We start from the raw sequence: 19495 nt of genomic DNA, 5'->3' as shown, positions 1-19495 counted from the left end.
GAATGGATGGAGTAGTCCTTTTTAGATTCTTCCTGTGGTGCAGATTACATTCTGAAAAATCGCTATTTTTAGCGAATTCTAAAATGCGATTGCTTTTAAGGAATCGCAAATTTGCGATTCCTTAAAAGCAACGTATGATTACTTAAAATTGCGAATTCGCAATTAGGGGGTGCAAATTACCACAAGGTTGAACCTCGTGGTAATTTGCGAAAATGTATTAAAATGCTCAAAATGGCATTTTAAAGCACTGTCATGTTACAGACACACATGTCCTTAGGACATGTGTGTGTGAAACATGCACTTCAAAATACATTTCAGGTGTGCATGGGGGCGTCCTTTGGACCCCCCCCTGCACCCATGGAATGCATTAAGATTTTGCGAATCGCTAATTGAAATTCGCAAAATGTCAATGCCTTCCCATTGAGTCCTATGGGCCTTTTGGCCCATAGGAATCAATGGGAATTGCGAAATCGCAAATTAGAATTCGCATAATATTTGCGATTCGGTAAAAATTGCGATTTTTACCGAATCGCAAATATTATGCGATTTTGATCATGCATCCCGTTTTGAGAATCCTTATTTGCGATTCCCTAAAAATCGCAAATAAGGAATCGCAAAACCGGACTTTGATGCATGTGGCCGCTAGTGTCCCAAGACGGGTAACATTGAACCAAGTGATCAAACGTAACAGGATATGGAGTAGACAGTCACGAAATAGTCAATAGAGACCACGGACAAGAATGTGCCATGAGTGTACCTTGTTTGCCCAAAGTATTTAAAACGAATATTGAAAAGTCGAAGTTAGTCGGAAATGGTGTAAAAAACAGAAACATAATGAGATAAGTGCCGGAATCGTGGTTACTGTTAGGATCTGGGGCTAGTCCTCTCTCAGTGACCATGTTCTGACATCACATGACCTGCCGGCAGTGGGATAAAGGCTAGTCCTACCTTTACCTCCTTGCTTGATATTGCCATTGTGTGGGTTCCTGTTCCCTGGTTTCCTGGTTGCTGTTTGCTGGCTGGTTACCTGCTGCCTTTGGATTTTCCCTCATATTACTCACGGGCTCGTGAGACTACATTTTTTCCTGCCTTTTGATTCCCCTGACTTGTTTCCTTTCCCCGCCTTAGTTAGATAGTTTTTCACGTCCCGTTTTCTGTTTCCCCTTCCTCCCTTGTTCCTTGTATTTCGCCGCCAGTATTCGCTATTGGGCTTAGGTGTTCGGGGGCTCCCGTTCACTTACGTTTTTCTGGTGTTTATTGGCCCAAATCGGAGGTGGTTGTCAGGAGGAGACGCAATGGTGTTTTTGGAGCGTTATGCTTCGTTTCTTCGCGTTCTCACCTAAACGCCTCTTTGCTTCGTTGTGCGCGGAACTGACGTTTCGGGTCATTCTGCGAAAGGGCTTTGTTTACGAATACTGGATCACTCGGTATTTCGATTGAAATACTACCCGTCCCTTTCCCTTTGCTGTTTATAGATAAGACGGAGGGGTTTTTTCTGGCACATGTCGACCATAGACACATGTCCTTTTTCCCCTAACCATTTCCCGATATCACGAAGGACACAGTACAAGTAAACATCTGGTTCTTTCCTAAGTTCAAGAGACTTATCTTGGATTGCCTTTTTTTTTACATCTGTTGCCTAGTGTCTTCACGAAGCTGAACCTGCACTATCCAACGGTAAGAGTCATTGTGATTGTTGTGGCAGGACATGGTTACTGTTTCTGGGGTAGTGAAGTTTGGTACATATAATGTGAAGGGTGTGCCTTTTTGTTTTACATAGGTGCAGAAGCGTGGAGGAGGGAGCTGTGTCCTATCGTTCTATAAGGGTGGAGGACTTGGTGTCTCCTTGAAATACCACCCTCTTTTCAGGTTCATTGGCACACTCATAGTTATTGTCTTGTGAGTGGCTAGTGGGCAGGGGAAGTGGATTGGTGCATACTACGTTCCTGCAGTGCACGGGCTGGGTGGAACCCAACAGAATATCAAGCCCACGAAAACTAGCACTGCCCGGACGAGGACGGGAACCCATTAGGTGGGGGCACGGGTGGTCCCTCAATGCAGGACATAATGGGGGCAGTACATACACTGCAGGCTCAGGTACAGGACCTACAGCAAGAGAATGTGGGTCTGAAACAAGAACTAGTGGCGGTGAGGGCTAGAGAGCAGTTGCAACACAGGGGGCCGGGTCCGGTTGTGTGAAAGCTGAGGCAAAGCCGGTGGGGGGAAAGTAAAACAGTGCTCTAACCCATGGAAATAGGAGGGGTGAGGGGACCTTTGACCCCGGAAGAGAAAAAGAGGAGGAGAGAGAAAAATCTATGTCTATATTGTGGACAGGGAGGTCATTTCGCTCGGGAATGTCCTGTGAAGCCGTCAGGCGTAGGGTATGGCAAAAAGGTAGCGTGTATACATGTGGGTAGTCATATGTGTGAAGAGATGGAACGGAATACACAGTATGAGGTTTTGGGAGCCTTAGACCAATCCCCTAGACATTTTGTTATCAATGCCCATCTGTTACTTTCGGTACAGAACCATGTCCCTGTGTCGGTGTTGCTGGATTCCGGTGCTACTGGAAATTTCATAGATATTTCTATGGCACGGAAACTGATTATTCCTTGTCAGTATAAAGATCAACCGGAGCCAGTGAGAGCTATCGATGGGACTGAGTTAGGCTCTGGTTGTATCACTCGTCAGACTGCTCCCATACGCTTATTGTGTGAGAATGGGCATTCCGAAGTAGTAGTCTTCGATCTGATTGATGCCCCTTCTTTTGGTTTGGTGTTGGGGGTTCCGTGGTTGCAAAAACATAACCCTAAGATTGACTGGGTACAGAGACTGGTGACATTAGATTCCGTGCATTGCCTAAAAAACTGTTATAATGAGGCTAGAGACCCTTTGTCCTGTGCTGTGGCTGATGTGAGACCTGTCCCGCCACAGTATTCTGCATTTAAGGATGTTTTTGACAAAGGATGTGCTCAGGGTCTTCCTCCGCATCGGTCTTATGATTGTAAGATCGATTTGGTGCCAGGGGTTCCGCTGCCATGTAGCCGCATATACGCATTGTCAGATCCCGAAGAACTACATCTGAAAGAATACATCGATGAGATGTTACGGTTGGGTTTCATCCGTCCCTCCTCCTCGCCTGTGTCATCGGCCATATTTTTCATTCCAAAGAAGGAACGGACATTGAGGGCTTGTGTGGATTATAGAACCTTGAATACGGCTACAGTGAAGAACAGGTACCCTCTTCCACTCATCTGAGTGTTACTGGACCATCTCCGCAAAGCAACGGTGTTTACCAAATTGGATTTGCAGGGCGCCTACCATCTCATTCGGGTTCGACCCGGAGATGAGTGGAAGACGGCTTTTAAAATCACATATGGCCTGTTTGAGTACACTGTTATGCCGTTTGGCTTATGTAATGCGCCAGCGGCATTCCAGTTTTTTATCAACGAGGTCCTCAGCGAATATCTAGATCGAACAGTTATCGTCTATTTGGACGATATCCTTGTCTACTCTAAGATCGGGGCGGAACATACTGAACACGTGTTACAAGTGTTACAGAAATTGCAGGAACATCAACTGTACGCTAAATTGGAGAAGTGTCAGTTCAGTACCCCTGAGGTGGAGTTCTTGGGGTTTATAATCTCGGCGGGAGGCATCCGTATGGACCCAAAAAAGATACAGGCCATTGTGACCTGGCCTGTACCGACTACCGTGAAGCAGATTCAGGTGCTCCTAGGCTTCGCCAATTTTTATCGGCGGTTTATATCACATTTCTCCGATATAGTAGCACCCGCCTCTTGAGGAAGGGTGTCCCCTTTGATTGGACCAGTGAGGCTCAGGACGCTTTTCGATTATTGCTGAAGCAGTTTACGTTGGCGCCTGTGTTGGTGCATCCTGATCCTGCCCTGCCGTTCTTTGTTGAAACTGACGCTTCTATGTGTGTGGTGGGTGGGGTGTTATCCCAACTAGATGATGCCACTGGCCATATGCACCACATTTCCTTCTTTTCTAAAACCCTGTTGCCGGCGGAACGTAACTACACTGTGGCAGAGAGAGAATTGTTGGCTGTAAAATTGGCTTTTGAAGAATGGCGCCACTATTTATGGGGCGCTCGGCATGTTATTACCATCTACACTGACCACAAAAATCTAGTGTTTTTTCGTACTGCTAGGGCGTTAACACCTTGTCAGATGGGGTGGGTCCTATTCTTCAATGAATATGACTTCATCATTACATATAGACCTGCGGCACAGCAGATCAAATCTGATGCTCTTTCTCGGATTCATGTGGATCCTAGGGAAGAAGGTTCCATGAGTGAAGGCAGGTCTATGATTGAGGGAGAAAGGATCATAGGGGCTTTGACTATGGATGACTTTCCTGCATGGTGAAAGAGCAGCTGAATCAGTTGGATCTGGCTCCTTGGTTGTCGTTGCCCCAGGTTGTAGTAAAGGAGGGCTTATTGTACCATGAGAGTAGATTGTTTATTCCCCCCGTACTGAGGGAAGCGGTTTTGGAGTGGTGTCATTCCTCTGCCTTGGTGGCACATCCGGGGATACGGAAAACGAAGGACTTGTGTATGAGGTGGTTTTGGTGGGAGTCCATGGCTAGTGACGTTCAGGGATATGTGTGTGCTTGCCCTATATGTGCCATCAACAAGCCCTCGCACTGTAAGCCCTCTGGGCTTCTGCAACCCTTGGAGGTACCTCCTGCCCCTTGGCACACCATAAGTATGGATTTTGTGACTGATTTACCATCTGTGTCTGGATACACTGCCATCTTGGTGGTGGTGGTGGATTCATTCACAAAAATGGCACATTTTATTCCGCTTGCCAAAATCCCTACGGCAAAAGAGATGGCTGTGGTATTCATGTCCTCGGTTGTGCGGTTACATAGTTTGCCGGCTGTGATAATATCTGACAGGGGAGCTCAGTTCGTGTCTCATTTTTGGACTGAGCTTTGTTTGGTGCTCAAGACGGAGATACGAATGTCTTCGGCATACCATCCTCTGTCTGATGGTCAGACTGAGCGAACAAATCAGACAATGGACCAATATTTGAGGTGTCTTATTACGTCTTTGTCATGTGATTGGGTGACTGCTCTACCCATAGCGGAGTTTGCCTATAATAACAGTCTGCATTCCGCTTTGGGTATGACACCTTTCTATTGCTCACTGGGGTACCATCCTAGAGCTGTAGCTATTCAACCTACGGGGCGCGTGCCAGCCATAGATGATGTGTGTGGGCGACTGAGGGACATCTGGGGTTTGGCCAGGGAAAGCTTACTGAACGCTAAGACTGCTATGAAAGTACAGGCGGATAAACATCGAGTCCCTGCTCCCCCATATAAGGTGGGGGATTTAGTGTGGCTGACGTCTCGCAATCTGAGATTGCAGGGTTCACGCAAGTTGCAGCCTCGGTTTGTGGGTCCTTTTCCGGTGACTCAGGTGATTAACCCAGTGGCTATGAAGCTCAGGTTGCCACAAGACTATGGGGTTCATCCTGTGTTTCACACGTCATTGTTGAAACCTTACATACCCTCGGACCAGGTATTGCCTCCTCCACCACCTTTGGTGGTTGATGGACAGGTGGAATTCGAGGTTCAGGCTATCCTGGATTCCAAGCGGATCAGGGGTCGCCTTTTTTATCTGGTAGATTGGAAGGGATACAACCCGGAGGATAGGACTTGGGAGCCAGCTGGGGGGGGTGCATGCACCACGTTTGGTTCGATTGTTCCATAGACAACATCCCTTGAAACCCCGCCCGGTGGGGAGGATCATCGGGGGGGGGTACTGTTAGGATCTGGGGCTAGTCCTCTCTCAGTGACCATGTTCTGACATCACATGACCTGCCGGCAGTGGGATAAAGGCTAGTCCTACCTTTACCTCCTTGCTTGATATTGCCATTGTGTGGGTTCCTGTTCCCTGGTTTCCTGGTTGCTGTTTGCTGGCTGGTTACCTGCTGCCTTTGGATTTTCCCTCATATTACTCACGGGCTCGTGAGACTACATTTTTTCCTGCCTTTTGATTCCCCTGACTTGTTTCCTTTCCCCACCTTAATTAGATAGTTTTTCACATTCCGTTTTCTGTTTCCCCTTCCTCCCTTGTTCCTTGTATTTTGCCGCCAGTATTTGTTATTGGGCTTAGGTGTTCGGGTGTTTATTGGCCCAAATCGGAGGTGGTTGTGAGGAGGAGACGCAATGGTGTTTTCGGAGGTTATGCTTCGTTTCTTCGCGTTCTCACCTAAACGCCTCTTTGCTTCGTTGTGCGCGGAAGTGACGTTTCGGGTCATTCCGCGAAAGGGCTTTGTTTACGAATACTGGATCACTCGGTATTTCGATTGAAATACTACCCGTCCCTTTCCCTTTGCTGTTTATAGATAAGACGGAGGGGTTTTTTCTGGCACATGTCCACCATAGACACATGTCCTTTTTCCCCTAACCATTTCCCGATTTCACGAAGGACACAGTACAAGTAAACTTCTGGTTCTTTCCTAAGTTCAAGAGACTTATCTTGGATTGCCTTTTTTTTTACATCTGTTGCCCAGTGTCTTCACGAAGCTGAACCTGCACTAGCCACCGGTAAAGGTCATTGTGATTGTTGTGGCAGGACATGGTTACTGTTTCTGGGGTAGTGAAGTTTGGTACATATAATGTGAAGGGTGTGCCTTTTTGTTTTACATAGGTGCAGAAGCGTGGAGGAGGGAGCTGTGTCCTATCGCTCTATAAGGGTGGAGGACTTGGTGTCTTCTCAAAATACCTCTCTCTTTTCAGGTTCATTGGCACACTCATAGTTATTGTCTTGTGAGTGGCCAGTGGGCAGGGGAAGTGGATTGGTGCATACTACGTTCCTGCAGTGCACGGGCTGGGTGGAACCCAACAGTTACTGAATAAAATAACATGGTGAAGTATACCGGAAGTTGTACCCAGATCAAAGGCAATGCCGAAAGTGAAGAAACAACCTTAGTCAAGATAAAGAAAGCGGGATATGCCATGCAACAAAGTGCGGTTGGTTAAATAAACATACTAACGACTAGCGGACAACACTTACTTTAGGGCTCAAAACGAAGGAGGTTTTCAAAGTAGTGTCTGAGTCATAGGTTACGCATAAATTTAAATAAACTTATCTCCAATTCAAGCTCGTTGGTATGGCTGGTGGTCCATACACTTTCGTTCGTTTCTAATTTTCTCATACACGCCGTTACAAGATGGCCACCCCCAAACTCGTCCTCTTTCTATGTTGACTCTTCTAGTCTGTTCTCAACCTTTACTATTTCTTCAACACGAATACACGCATTGGTGTTTAGATAGCTGAACGGCGTTGACATGCTGTTCGTTTTGAGCCCTAAAGTAAGTGTTGTCCGCTATTCGTTAGTATGTTTATTTAACCAACCGCACTTTGTTGCATGGCATATCCCCCTTTCTTTACCTTGACTCACGTTGTTTCTTCACTTTCAGCAGTGCCTTTGATCTGGGTACAACTTCCGGTATACTTCACCATGTTATTTTATTCAGTAACCCCGATTCCGGCACTTATCTCATTATGTTTTTGTTTTTTACACCATTTCCGACTAACTTCAACTTTTCGATATTCGTTTTAAATACTTTGGGCAAACATGGTACACTCATGGCACATTCTGGTCCGCGGTCTTTATTGACTATTTCGTGACTGTTCACTCCATATCCTGTTACGTTTGATCACTTGGTTCAATGTTACCCGTCTTGGGACACTATGTCCACTGTTCTTTTTATTTTGACATATAATTATGGTTGAATCAGTAATCACTATGCCGCATGTTGTTTATCAACTTAATTTTTATATGTGTTTGTGCAATGTGACACTTGGCAAGATCCTACATTTATTTTTTCTATATTATTTTCAGACTACCCCTGACGAAGGACTTTAATAGTCCGAAATGCATTGGGTGAACTCTCAATGATTTTTTTGAACACTTTTGGAAGTTTAAGGATTTCAAACTAGCAATCTGCTAAATGATGTAAACAATTTCCTGTGGATAAAACATGGAATAAATTATGATTGAAATCATGATTTTTTAAAGTTTGATTACAATTCTTCAGAACGTCTTCACGTCTGATTGGTTGTGCTCAGAGAGACGGCACTTATCTCAAGTGGCGCAGCCTGTTTCTTGATTACCAGACCTTGTCGGGGAGTGATATCTCTGGTGCACACCACAACCTAACTCACACTAGCAACTGCGGAGTGCGTAACCTCTACCTCTTTTGCCGCTGTAGTTGTCACACTGCACCGCATCAGGAGAAGAATCTCGCAACGAGGTTGGAGCGCGTCGCCGTCGCTGTGCCTGCCATCGCAACTCCAAAGAAGGAGGGTGTCGCCGCTGGAACTGTCGCATTGCACCGCATAGAGCAAGAGCACCTTGCATCTCCGAGAAGCGTGCCACAGTCGAAGCTGCTGCCATCGCATCTTGGATGTCAACGCTGTAGTTGCCGCATCGAGCAGAAGCTTCATGCATCGTGGCGAAGAGCGTCGCCGCTGGAGCTGTTGCCGTCGCATCGTAAGGGTGTCGCCGCTGCAGTCTACGCATCGAACCGAGATCTTTTCACATCACTGAGAAGCGTGCCACATCTGGAAGATCTTCGCGTCTTTATTTCTTTGCACCTGACTTTGCCCCATTTCCCATCGCTGCGACATTGCTTGTCGTGGAAGCGCAACGCAACTTAAGGTACATTGACACAGTGTCACATCTAAGAACTGAACTGAACTAAGCTTGCATCTACCATCTTACAGTAATAATAGTGTGTATTTTTGTTGTTTATGGTCTTGTGGTAAATCTATATAAAGTCTAATTATTTTTGATATAAAACCTGTGTGGTGTCCATTTGTAGTGTTGTCACTGGGTTACTGTATGTGGTCACAACTGCTTAACTTACAACGCCTCTGAAATAAGCCTTGACTGCTCGTGCCACGCAACCTAGAGGGTGAGCAGGGGTTATTTTAGGTGTGTAATCCCCTTGTCCTGACGAGAGGAGAGGGTCCCTATTTGTCACAAGTACCTACCTGTGCCAATTAGAGACCCCCAAATCTAACAGATTTCAATCCTCTCTCCCTGTACAACTTCCCCAGGTCAGCCATGCTGTAGCTCTCAATGGCGTTAGCTCTATCTGTGACAGGTCCATGGAAGATGCACTGCTCCCTGTCCCACCCTGGGCATCCAAATTCCCCTTCTGGAGGTAAGGCTTCCTTCCTGCAGGTCATGGTTCTCCTTCTCTGTTGTTGCTTGCAGCCTCTTGACTTCTGCAAAGGCTAGGAGGGCTATCTTAAGGTCCACCTTGGAAGCTTATCTGCCTACATTCAACCCCATCTCCTTGTAGAAATCCTTCAGTTCCCCCACAGGGTAGTATGCTAGGCAGTTGAGATCCATGGACATTCTGACAAGGTGTCACTTGTGCCACAACAAAAAGAGTCCCAAGGTGATGACGGTAAAGCAGGAGTCAGTTTTAGAACTGAAAGAAAAAAGAGAACCTAAAACTCGTTGTGATTTTAGATGTGGAATACTAGTATACATCAAATTACTCTATAGCACTGCTTGACCACAAGTCCTATCCTTACCGCTGATCACCAATATTAGAAATAGTGTTTTGGTTGTCAGGAGTATGCACCCTGTTCAAGCAGGAACCATAATCCTACTCAGGGTAAGTGACAAACACACCTTAGATAAAAAATGCTCGCCCTTTAGATGCTTGTCACAGAGCAGTCAGGTTGAAATGAATGAAATGAGATTTGTCTACGCGCTACTATGCCCAGTGGGCGTCAAGGCGCCTAACTCAAAACTTAGCTGCAGGCAAACAGAGACACGAGCTCACTGATAGGCTTTGGTAAAACACCAAGTTTTCAGAGCTTTCTTGAAAAGATCAAGTGAGGGCTGTAGTTTGATCTCCAAGGGAAGAGTGTTCCAAAGTTGAGGTGCAAGGATGGAGAAGGCCTTGCTCCCCCATCTTGCCATCCTAGCGCGTGGGACTACCAGCTGATTAAGCTCTAGCGAGCGAAGACATCTGGTAGGAACATACCTAGAGAGCAAGGAACCCAAGGCATCAGTCGGGCCTGCCCTCAGGGCGCTATAAGTAAGACAGAGAAGTTTAAAAGAGACTCTGAAAGGGATAGGCAGCCAATGGAGATTCTTCCTTGCCGAGGTCGCAGAGGACATCCACGGCAAGGCCAGAACGAAGCGCGCCGCGGCATTTTGCACAACCTGCAGGCGTTGAAGAAGGCCCTTGTTGGCCCCGGCATAGAGTGAATTACAGTAATCAGCCTTGAGCCAACGAGGGCGATCACAACCTGTTTTCGTGCCTGTGGGGAAAGGTAGTACGCGATTCTTTTCAGAATCCTGATGACACCCCAACAGGTGGCCACTGTCCTATTCACCTGCAATTCCATGGAGAGCCGGGTGTCAAAAAGCGGTTAAACTTAAGAGGCAATGTGTAAAGTATTTGTGCAACACTTCAAACAGTAACACAGTGGAAACACCACAAAAAGACCCCATACCATATTAGAAAAACAGAACTCAATTTTATAAATATAACATGACCAAAATGAAAAATAAATCAAATAAGTAGAAGTCGAGATATACATTTTTGAAGATGGAGGGCCTTAGTACGATGTCGAGCGGAAGTCCATCCGACAGCTCATCAGTGGCAGTCTGCCCGACATCTGAGACATTAGTCCGACCACCATATTATAATACAGGCAGCCTGCCCGATGCCTCCGGAGGAAACCTCTCTGCCTCAAGGAGCCCATCAGGGCAGCAGGCGGACCGTAATCACCAAAATGGAGGCAGTACCTGCTCAGGCACCACCGTGGGGATAACGATGCATTTTTCTGACAGCAGTCTCATGTTGGTTCTTCTGCAATGAAAAGGCTGGTGGAAAGGATCTTTTGGGGCCCCTCTCCTCCATGGCCCTCAGCTATGTACCTAGAGGGGCACTTGTGGTGCCCCCCTAGGCATCCATACATCGTATGCAGTGCCTGCCACACAGGAAATGGATGTTTAAAAAGTGCATTTTTCCTATTGTGGCTTGTGCTGGGGCCTGCAGACCAAGCCACAATCTGAGAAATACACTTTCTGACCACAATGAGGGTGGCTGCATCGTACTTGGGGAAGCAGGACCCCTGACTCCTTGTCAAGCGGTCCTGTTTCCAACACGATGCCGGTCGGATGCTCGCCTGACCGGCATCATGTGGTTCTAAATGTGAAAATAGTGCTTAAAAACAATAAGCGCCTATTTGGGATATTGGGTCATGCTGGACCAGGACAAAGTCAAAAAATCAGGCCGACCACGGTGGAGCACAGGCCGGATGCAGGGACCCGGCAAGACCCACTTAAAAAAAGTACCCTGGTCCACAGCGAAGATGTGGGATACAGCCAAGCGATGCGTCAGTGACGATCCCACAGTCGAGATGATGCAGCGATTTTCTCCATGCAGCAATGTCAATGCGCCGGTTCTGAAGATGATGTGCCAGTTGTCTCCACACAGTCGAGGGGATGTATTGATTGTGTCTTTGTTGTGGCAGCAAAGCAGTGGTTCTGATGGCGATGCGCTGGTTCAGAGTGTGATGCGCTGTCCTACTTTCACAATTACAGAGATGCATTGATTCTGCTCTCACTGGAGAGGATGCATTGGTGCTATAGTAGAACACCTCAGGCTCACTTCCAAGGGTCCTAGGTGTAAGAGCAAGGTGATTTGAAGTCTGTTATATCTCTTAGTCTTCGGATCAGGAGACTAGCCAGCTAGCCCTTGGAGTCAGTCTGGGGTTAAGTGATGTTAGTCCAGATTACCCAGTCAGAAAAAGCAGCAGGGTAGCACAGCAAGGCAGCAGCCTTCCGGTGCAGCAATTTAGCAGAGTGGCAGACATTTAGCACAGCAGTTCTTCTTCCTGGCAGACTAGTTTCCAGTCTAGAAGTGTTCTTAAGTCAAGTCATTGTGTCAGAGGTCCAGTACTTACAATTTTCCTTTGTTCCTGTAAATGGGCCGTCTAGAAAGGTCAGCAGGGGTCGAGGGCCTCTGTGGCAAGATTTGCATTCATTCAGTTGTTGTTTTTTGGGGTGAGATCCGGTTCAAACTGTCTTGTGTTTATAAGCCTGTCTTAGCCCCAACAAATGCTGCCTCGAGCCATAACATGCACACAGCACTAACCTCAAGCCTCCTGTGAGTAACGTGCATGCAGTCATCTAAGGCACTGATGCCTCAGCGGCCATACTCCCTGAAATGGCATTTTGAGGTTCAGCGCATAAGGGCACAAGTACTTAGTTACTCACCTACAAACAGTGGTGTAATTGACTGATGTGCATGCAATCGCTCAGATGAAGCGGAACAGAAAAGAAGCACCATTCTTGTATTACCAGATCATGGCTGGTGGTGGCCAGAGTTCAGCCCACTGAAGGTGTCATTCCTGCCTAATGTGGATGTGTTTCATTGATGGACGTTGAAAAGCAGTATTAAACACAGTTCTTGAGAGATTTGCCCACCATGTCTCTGGCCTGTCACAGCAGACCCTGTGTGTGCAGTTATAAACTTCAATTTCGGCCTGGTACGTTTTTCACTACTGCAAGGCCTATCTCTCCCTTAGTATAACATTGGGATTACATTATTACATTTTGTAATCTAATAGTTTGAGCTATTGGCATTGTAAATGACAATGCCTTTTATTTATGTTTTAGGTTTTAAAATATAAATAAAAGGCATTGCTATTTACAATACTAATAGCTTAAACTCTCACAAATGCGAGACAAATTGCATTGTAAATGCTTGTTATACTACTGTTGTTGGGCTGACTTGGCCCTTCTTGCCAGCCCTTTCTGTCCTCTAACATTTGCAAAGTAGAAGTATTGTAAAGGAGCCAAATCAAAAAGTAAGCTGAGATGCATGCAAAAATACGCAAGGCATATTTTAATACACTAGTTCAACAGAAACAACAATCTCTGCGAAAAAAAGAATTATTTTACCTGTTGACTTGAAGTTTATGTCTTCATCCATTGTGATTAACCCCTCAGAAGAAAGATCGTTCAAATTCTGAAAACATAGCTCTATAATTATATCGAAAAAAATGATGCAAGTTTAATATTTATGATTACAAAGTAGAATATATTAAGTAGCATAAAGATGTGGCACGAACATTATCTTTAAGAACTACTTACCGATAATGCTGCTGTTTGTATTTATTTATTTATTTTTTGAATTGTTTGAGCTCATGTGTAGAAAAGGAAGGCTTAACATTTGCGAAGTAGTGTCTGAGACGGGCACATCACCTCTCCCTCTATCTTCCACGTCAAAGTTCTTACATTTGGAGTTTTGACCATCACATAGCTAGGATTCCCCTTTCTCATACACACATTCTCTTCTCTCTCTCGTTCTCTCTCTGTTTATTTTCTCAGGTTTTCAATTATGTCGGGTTAATCGATCTTGGTATCTAACTGACCCTCCTTATTCATTCTGTTAAAAGGGGAAACTAACTGACGACGCTTCCTGTTTTGTTTCCTGTTGGTCTTCAAACAGATTTTTTTTCTACCCAAAACCATATGTTCACATTTTAATTTTGTTTTTGTTTGTTATAATCACTGCAGTCTCATTTGGCTGTGCTGGAACTAGAGAGAGCAGAGTCCTTGCGGCAGATCTGTTCTACACATCACATGCCTGTCCAGTGGCTTAGCTCGCTATACGTTTATCTCACCACTGGCTGCTCTTTCATATCAGCCGTTTAGCTGAGAGTGTTGCTGAGGGAGACTGCCATTGTGGGCGAGTGCAGAGGGTGTGCTCTCATTTTGCGCAGAGCTCAGCAATTCTCCAGCAGTTTTGAATTTCTTTAAAAAAAGACGTAATTTAGTTTAGACGCCCACTTTGCCTGACCTCAACAAGGTGGCCATAGTGCAATACACAAGACTTGTTGCCTGGTTACAGAGTATGCAGAATCTGTTCCTTATAGCATTCTCCTCATGTAACGGAAGATAGAAAGCACAGCACTGTCAGGCGGAACGATAGTCGTTATGGACATGGTCATTTCCAACATTCTCCAAACCCTACAGTAGAGGCTGTATTAGGAAAGAGCAAGAAAGGTTCCACTTCCCCATAAGCAGAGCAGATGGAAGCCAAGTCAGGATCTAGAATTTGATATGGGAGGGCTCGAGCACAGGGATCACTATATCAATGATTCAGAACCTACTGAAATGCTCCAGCTTAGCAGCACTAATTTGAAACACCCTCAGTTTTCTTGGGGGAAAAAGAATATACATTTTTTTCCTTCAGTATAGGAGCCTGACTCTGTGCCTCTTCATAATGATCCTCAGAAGGGCTTCAATAGTGAGTGGAAGGGTATGAGCGGTCTGCTTTTCCGCACTTTTTAAATAGAGGTTATCTCTTGGCCAACATGTTTCCATCTATTGTGAAAGTTGATTCATATGGTGGAACTGGCATCATGGGTACATTTATTTCTGATGCAGGCTTCCATACACACTTTGTAGATAAGATGAAATCAGCTGTTAAAATGGCTTCTTCCACAGCTTATATTGTTATAAGAGAAAGTCTTTTTTACACAACCTGGATATCAATGGGTTTTGTCATCAATATATTTAAGCAAAACAGTCCTACTTGTCTTGTAGACTTACTTTGTGGCTTAGGGTCAGGCTGATATGGGGGGGCGGGGGGTCATCCTTAAACACCTTCCTTTTATCGTTGAATTCATTAAACTATTTTACATAGTTTCCTCTACCCGGAAGAGTTGAGTATTATTCCATTAGAGGAATAGAGGAATTACTGCCTTGTGGGTTCCTTTGAACAGGTTTCCCTAAAAGACATCTGTAATGCTGCTATATGGGCATTTCCCAACACCTACTTTCTGCATTATGGACCAAAGATGGGAGACACTTTTTCTGATTCTTTTGGCTGTAAAACATTAAAAACTGTTCATTACGAGGGAATTCCAAGTTTTGGTTATATAATTAAAGCTCAAGGGGTGTAGCAATAATTGGGTGTAATGTTCTCCGGATTGTCTCTTGGTGGTCAACTAAGCTTGGGTACATCCTCACGATGTAAGGACTGAGATGGGGAAGACTGGTCAAGAGGTAATGCTTGCAATACTTATCAGTAATGTTCATAACCCTGACTCATTATCTTCCTCACTGCAGTCATTATACCCTATCCTCCTCTCCTGCTTAACCCAGATGTTAGTCAACAACAGAATTGTATTTTCTCATGTGTAATGCAAGAAGTGATTTCAGTGAGTTTCCCTTTTAAAGGGGATGAATCAGGAGGGTTCTGGTCTAAAGACCTGAGCACAGTCTCGGGCACAAGTGGTGAGGGTACTGAACAGGCGAAAAAAGTCTTGTGCGAATCACAATTGTAAAGGTCGATAATGGTATGCAGTTGAAAAGGTATTTACTGAATCAACGACTGCAACAGAAACAAACAGCCAGACGACACGTATTTCGCTACTAGGAATGGTCCTGTGACTCGTCTGGGCTGTGTGGCATCTGTGTGGACGAGTAAAAAGGCCCAGGTGGCCGGTGATGATTCCAACGTGGCTAGGGTTTATGATGAATGGCAGTGAGAAGGATGAGGCAGTGATATGGTTGGTTGAACCGCACGGTGAGCGCAATTCGGCGTGGTGGGTGAGAAGGGCCAGGATCGGTCCGCGGGTCAGTGTAGTCCCAATAGGAATGGGAGCAGTAGAGGACAATGAGGTGAGTGAGCCGGTCTGAAGGAAGAGGAGGAGAACAAAGCAGGTGCACCGGTCTGGAAATGGAAGTATATCCCAAGAACTGTGAAGACTCTCGTCCAGTGTCTGGAGGGGGGCTGGAGTGCCGGGTGGCGGTGGGTGCAAGGGAGCCAGAAAGAAAATCAAAATGGCACTCCACGAAGCCGGTGCAAGGAAGAAGGTGGATACGCCTGCCGGGAGGCTCGAGGGAGGCCGGAAGACACTGGTCATGTGATTCCGCCAAATTGGGCCTACTTTAGGAAAAAAGTTAACAAAAAGATGAATTGGGTAGGATAATCCTGTCTGTGTGATGGGACAAATCAAGATGTAAGGACTGCGAATTCGATGACTATGAATCGGAGATATGAAGATTACTGGAACTAATCCAAGCATTATCCAATGCAAAATGTTTCTCTCCTCTCAACAAATTACAGATCAAGAAGAATAAAAATATGCAATGACCAAAAAACAATCTACCTCACCTTTATAACAGGTTAAAACTGATTTGTCGATTTCTGTCCGTGTCAAGGAAAACATCTTGATCTAAGGAAGAGACAATAACCTTGAGCAATTCAAATTCCAATTCTTAACCCTCCTTGCCTTCAATAAATTCTCGTCCCTCTCAGCTACCTTCACCTCTCCACCTTAACTCTTTTCTGCACCTCTTCCATCAGTAACTTCTCCCTTCGAGAGAGAGCTACGAGAGAGAGCTACCCAGCCCATCAAATTAGCTCTTCTTTTTTCTCTTCACCTCTTCCATCAGTAACCTCTTTATCCCATAGGTAGGCACCGATAAGACCCATTTACCCTCTCAATCAGCCTGATCACCGACCACTTTCCCCTCTTCTGTAAGAGATTCCACTACCTGGAACTGCATAACTTATTCTCTGAAACTCTTTCCTTTTTCTCTCAACCCACAGCCACTAAATCACTTCATCCAAGGACATTTCCCTTTCCACTTTTGCCAGTCTTCCCACTGACTTACAATCCCTTGGCCATTTGGGACCAACTTAGAAGACACTAGGACCTTTTCAAACAGCCAAACCACCCTCAATTTTCCTCTTGCTTCTCCATTAAGTAACTCTTACAGTACTTCAATTTCTTTTTATCTATTGCATTTGCTCACTTGGAGACCTCCCACCTTCTAAATAAGATGTTAAACCCCTACTGAAAGATTATTATGGCAAACTATCTCCCAAATATCCTCACGAGAAAGACTGCAAAGAAAAGTTTATTTCCTGCAAACCCCAATGTCTCTGTTTTTGTGATAAACAAAAGAAAAAAACATGCATTAAGTGTTAACAATGGGCTTAACCCAAGCAACCAACTGGTATTGTAACTTCATCTACTACGTCAAGCAGAACCTCATATTCCTCCTTTAAATGTCTGTTTCAATATGATAGTTCAGACTCCTAATATATCCAGGAAATCTCAGAATTAATTACCACCAACGATCTCGAACTTCTTCTCCTCAATCTCAATCAAATATCACTGAATGATTTCTATCAAGCACTGATCAAACTTTTTGGTCAACCTGACTACTGAATAATTGGCCTTATTTTGAAAGAAAAACATGAGTATGAATAGCAATTGTTCACAAAAACTTAATTCAATGTTAAATCTTAAACAAAGATCAGACCTCGTCATTTTAATTTCTATCTGTTATAATAAAAAATATTGATTCAGCTCCTATTAAAGTTCATCCTCCAGTAAAAAAAACACTATTTGTGGAGCAGCTCATTAAGTGGATGACTGACAAGTTGATTTAGCAGATGTTCACAGAGGAACACCATATATCTAAGTGAATTTGACTTTTATTGGGAAAACCTAAGGGATGCAGCAGTTTTTCAACTTCAATCCTTATTTATAAATAATAACCTTACTAAACTTTGCACCGCTTCAACATACATCAGAGGTTCTATACTTGGCCTTATATTTCCATTCAATGGAAGGTAAGATTACAGTAGAATCTCCTATATCTGTTGATTGGACTAACCAAATCATAATCCCATTTCCCCTTATTTGCACTGAACTATTATTTTCAGGTCAGTTAAAAAAAGACAAACAGACTTCCTAAGCATGGAGACCAGGGCAACAATTATAGATCCAACTGCACCAAACAAACTCAAAAGAATAAAACCTGAGAAGGCAGAGGCTTGGCCACTTAGCCATTATGAATGTTGTGTTTTTGGCATTCCCCTGCTTGAGATATTTGTGCTAGTAAATTATCCCAAATGCTGAACACAGAAGAGTACTATGACGCTCGTTTGCTTTATATTATGACTTTCTGCAATGTGATAATCCAGCCTAAGTCAAGTCAAGTCTAGTCAAGAAATTTGTATAGCGCACTACTCACCCAGAGGGTCTCAAGGCGCTTGTGGGGGGGGTTAGCTACTTATCAAATAGCCAGGTTTTGAGTTGTTTTCTGAAGGAGAGGTGGTTCTGTGTGAGGCGGAGGTGGGTGGGGAGAGAATTCCAGGTTTTGGCCGCTAAGTAGGAGAATGATCTTCCTCCCATGGTGGCTCTTCGGATGCGTGGAATTGCGGCGAGGGCTTGATTGGACGATCCTAGTTGGCGGGTGGGGGTGTAAAAGGTCATGCTCGTGTTGAGGTATTTGGGTCCTAGGTTGTAGAGGGCTTTGTGTGCGTGGATGAGGAGACGGAACGTTATTCTCTTGTTGACGGGGAGCCAGTGAAGGTCTCTCAGGTGACCGGATATGTGATTGTGGCGGGGTATGTCTAGGATGAGTCGGGCGGAGGCGTTCTGAATGTGTTGGAGTTTTTTCTGGAATTTGGCTGTGGTTCCGGTGTAGAGGGTGTTTCCGTAGTCTAGTCGGCTTGTGACAAGTGCTTGGGTGACCGTCTTTCTTGTTTCGGTGGGGATCCATCGGAAGATCTTTCTGAGCATACGTAAGATGTTAAAGCATGATGATGAGATGGTGTTGACTTGTCTGGTCATCGAGAGAGAGGAGTCTAGAATGACTCCCAGGTTGCGGGCATGGTCCGTTGGTTTGGTACCGCTGCCCAGGGCCGGTTGCCACCATGAGTCGTCCCATGCAGAGGGGGATGATCCTAGGATGAGGACTTCCGTCTTGTCTGAATTCAGTTTTAAGCGGCTGTTCTTCATCCACTCGGCTACGTCTTTCATCCCTTTGTGTAGGTTGCTTTTGGGTCTTTGGTGAGGGAGAGGATCAGCTGTGTGTCGTCAGCGTAGGAGATGATGTTGAGGTTGTGCTGGCGTGCGATGGATGCGAGGGGGCTCATGTAGACGTTGAAGAGGGTGGGGCTGAGCGATGATCCTTGAGGTACGCCGCAGATGACTTCAGTGGCCTCTGATCTGAAAGGGGGGAGGCGGACTCTCTGGGTTCTTCCGGCGAGGAATGAGATGATCCAATCCAGTGCTTTTCCTTGTATCCCAACGTTGCTGAGGAGTTGTGCAAGGGTGCGGTGGCAGACCGTGTCAAACGCTGCGGAGAGGTCCAGGAGGATGAGGGCAGCTGTTTCCCCGGTGTCGAGTAGTGTTCGGATGTTGTCTGTGGTCTCGGTGCTGTGTTTGGCTCGGAAGCCGGACTGTGTGGGGTCGAGGGACCCGTTAGACTCGAGGAAGGCGGCGAGCTGACTGTTGACGGTCTTCTCTATGACTTTGGCGGGGAAAGGGAGGAGCGAGATGGGGCGGTCGTTTTTAAGTTCAGTGGGGTCTGATGTAGGTTTCTTCAGGAGGGCACTGGGTTCGGCATGTTTCAAGCTTTCCGGGAAGGTAGCGGTGTTGAGGGAG

The 19495-nt window shown here is 45.5% G+C and overlaps 1 protein-coding gene across 1 annotated transcript in view; it reads right to left on the bottom strand.

Moving 5' to 3' along the window:
• The window catches only part of HFM1 (helicase for meiosis 1), a 2890879-nt gene that overhangs the window by 1409937 nt on the left and 1461447 nt on the right, over positions 1-19495 (bottom strand). Inside the window, exon 19 of the mRNA XM_086925623.1 lies at positions 12978-13058. Coding sequence (XP_086781749.1) covers positions 12978-13058 — 81 coding nt within the window. The remainder of the gene's footprint in view (positions 1-12977; positions 13059-19495) is intronic.

The sequence above is a fragment of the Lissotriton vulgaris genome, chromosome 1_1 (assembly GCF_964263255.1).
Source record: "Lissotriton vulgaris chromosome 1_1, aLisVul1.2, whole genome shotgun sequence".
Lineage (NCBI taxonomy): Eukaryota > Metazoa > Chordata > Amphibia > Caudata > Salamandridae > Lissotriton > Lissotriton vulgaris.
Note: the sequence above shows the minus strand (reverse complement) of the source record. Positions and strands in the feature narration are given on the sequence as shown.